At 36.2% G+C, this 2572-nt stretch overlaps 1 protein-coding gene across 1 annotated transcript in view; it reads left to right on the plus strand.

Moving 5' to 3' along the window:
• Positions 1-2572, plus strand: part of LOC106878494 (ras-associated and pleckstrin homology domains-containing protein 1) — a gene marked incomplete at its 3' end in the record, with an annotated part of 336047 nt that overhangs the window by 322737 nt on the left and 10738 nt on the right. The window contains exon 7 of the mRNA XM_052970936.1: positions 2314-2473. Within this exon, the coding sequence (XP_052826896.1) occupies positions 2314-2473 (160 nt within the window). The remainder of the gene's footprint in view (positions 1-2313; positions 2474-2572) is intronic.

A 2572-nucleotide genomic window follows, 5' to 3' on the forward strand; every position in this document is an offset into this window, starting at 1 on the left:
ATAGTGTTGTCTGAAGAATGCTTTGTTTATAATTCAACCATTATCACAGTAGACATTAAACAACAGTCTAACCTGTCTTGTTTACAGCTGTTATTGTCACATTCTTCCTCCCAACATTTCATTCTTCTAAACCCCACCTTAGTTTTCACAACCAAAATATTTCTCAGAAACAGTAAACATTTTTCCTACACAATGGAATGTATTCTAAATAAAATGAAAAAAAAAAAATTTCAAGTCTGTTATAGTTCAGTTTTCATTTCAATTGTCCTCCCAAGTTAAAACAGCTTCTTTCAGTTTGGACATATTGGTCAAGGAATGTTGGCACAACCAGAATCTATTACCAGAATTCTTCATACATCTTCATATACAACATCTAAGAAACTCAGTACTCCTGTGATCTTCGTAACTGTGTAATTTTTAAGAAACAGCTGTTTCCTGGAGATTTCTTTGTACTCCTGGTCTCTCTTAGTCTTGGTACTTCATCTTGCAGCATTCAGATTCCTTTGTCAAATGTAATACTTATTTATTCACATCGTTCTGAATTAATCATGCATTATCTTGCAGCTTTGAGATTTTTCAATGATGTGACTGAACATCAGGATCAATATAATCAACTGGTCTCCTCTCCCAAATTTCAGAAATTATTATTATTATTATTATTATTATTCAGATTATTCTATCAAATGTAATTTATTTACACCATGAATAAATAAGCTGTGAGTTTTCCATGATGTTACTCTTTACTTTAGGAATGAAACTATTTATTGTTGGCACTCCATCGCTTACCACGTCGAGGGTTCCAGTTGATCCGATCAATGGAACAGCCTGCTCATGAAATTAACGTGCAAGTGGCTGAGCACTCCACAGACATGTGTACGCTTAACGTAGTTCTCGGGGATATTCAGCATGACACAGTGTGACAAGGCTGGCCCTTTAAAATACAGGTACAACAGAAATGGGAAGTAAGAGTGAGAGAAAGTTGTGGTGAAAGAGTACAGCAGGATTTGCCACCATCCCCTGCCGGAGCCTCGTGGAGCTTTAGGTGTTTTCGCTCAATAAACACTCACAACGCCCAGTCTGGGAATCGAAACCGCAATCCTATGATCGCGAGTCTGCTGCCCTAACCACTGGGCCATTGCGCCTCCACCAGAATGAAACTATAGGACAGGTGTAAGAGGATAAATTTGGTTGGTTTGAATATAAAGGAGATAAAATATTTTGGCTGAATATGGCCAGTTTGAATGCTAAAGGGTTGATAAGATGGTGAGTGGGAAGAAATTCTTGGCAGCTTTTCTTCCAGGTTTACGTTCTTGGTTAAAATTCCACTAAGGTCAACTTTTCCTTTCACCCTTTCAGGGTTGATAAAATAAGTACAAGTTGAGCCCTGGAGTCAGTGTAATCTACTAGTCCCCCACCTAACAAAACTCCAGGCCTTGTACCTATAGTAGAAAGAATTATAATTAATATTAGTGAATATTGTTATATTTCGAGATGGCCATTTTTGTTGTTGTTATTTTTTTTGCCAAATAAAGACACACATAGGATGGAGAGTTGCTGAAGAGGTCACAGGATGTGTGACGAATGATTTCCGACAAAGGACACTGAAATAGGAACAATGATGAAGCTGAAGTGAAGAACGAATATATAATGCGTGTGTTTATTTGGCAAAAAAAGGTGGAGGGGGGAGGGAAATTACTATCCTGAAATTTAACAATATCTGTTTCAACACATCAGGAATCTTACAAAAGAAATCCATAAAGGTATTGGTCAATAGCTTTATTTAATTCAGGGATGGAACCAATCATGCATCATATTTACTGTGAACATTCAGAGAAACTTCAACACACACACACACACACACTCACACACACACACATAACATCAAAACAACATAACTGTACTTTGTACAATGCTCCCTATCAAAGGAGGGAGGGGGGATATCTGGTTATATCAGCTCCCAATATTTAACTGGTGTTTTATTTTATTGAACCCGGGAACACGAAAGAAGATGTCAACCCTGGTGGGATTTAAATTCAAAGCATAAAGGAGCATAACTAAATACCACAAGGTATTTTGCTTGATCTTCACTGATCCTGTCTTTCACCATACTTTCTGATAATGATGATGATGATTGCTTCAAGGCCAACAGTTTTAAAGGGAAGGGGAAATCAATTACATTTCCCTCAGTATTAAACTGGTACTTTATCTTATCAACCCCAAATAGTAATAATGATCCAGATGGTAGACATTAATAAACTATTAAGTTGTATTGAGATTAATGTTGGTGCTATATGTGTTTTTGTCTCTTTTCAGTTGTTTGTCCGTGCTTTCGCCCGAGATGGTAGCAGTAAAAGTATTTTGGTTGATGAGAAGATGACTGTAGGACATGTATGCAATATTTTAGCAGATAAGAATCATATGAAATTGTCTCCTGACTTGGCTGTTGTAGAATATATTCCTGATCTCTATATAGGTCAGTTCACATTTTATTGCTTCTCTTTATTTTTTTTTTCCATATTTTATCAAGCTGCTACTACTGTCTTCAATATATATATATATATATATATATATA

This window comes from Octopus bimaculoides, chromosome 9 (assembly GCF_001194135.2).
Source record: "Octopus bimaculoides isolate UCB-OBI-ISO-001 chromosome 9, ASM119413v2, whole genome shotgun sequence".
NCBI classification, from domain to species: Eukaryota; Metazoa; Mollusca; class Cephalopoda; order Octopoda; family Octopodidae; genus Octopus; species Octopus bimaculoides.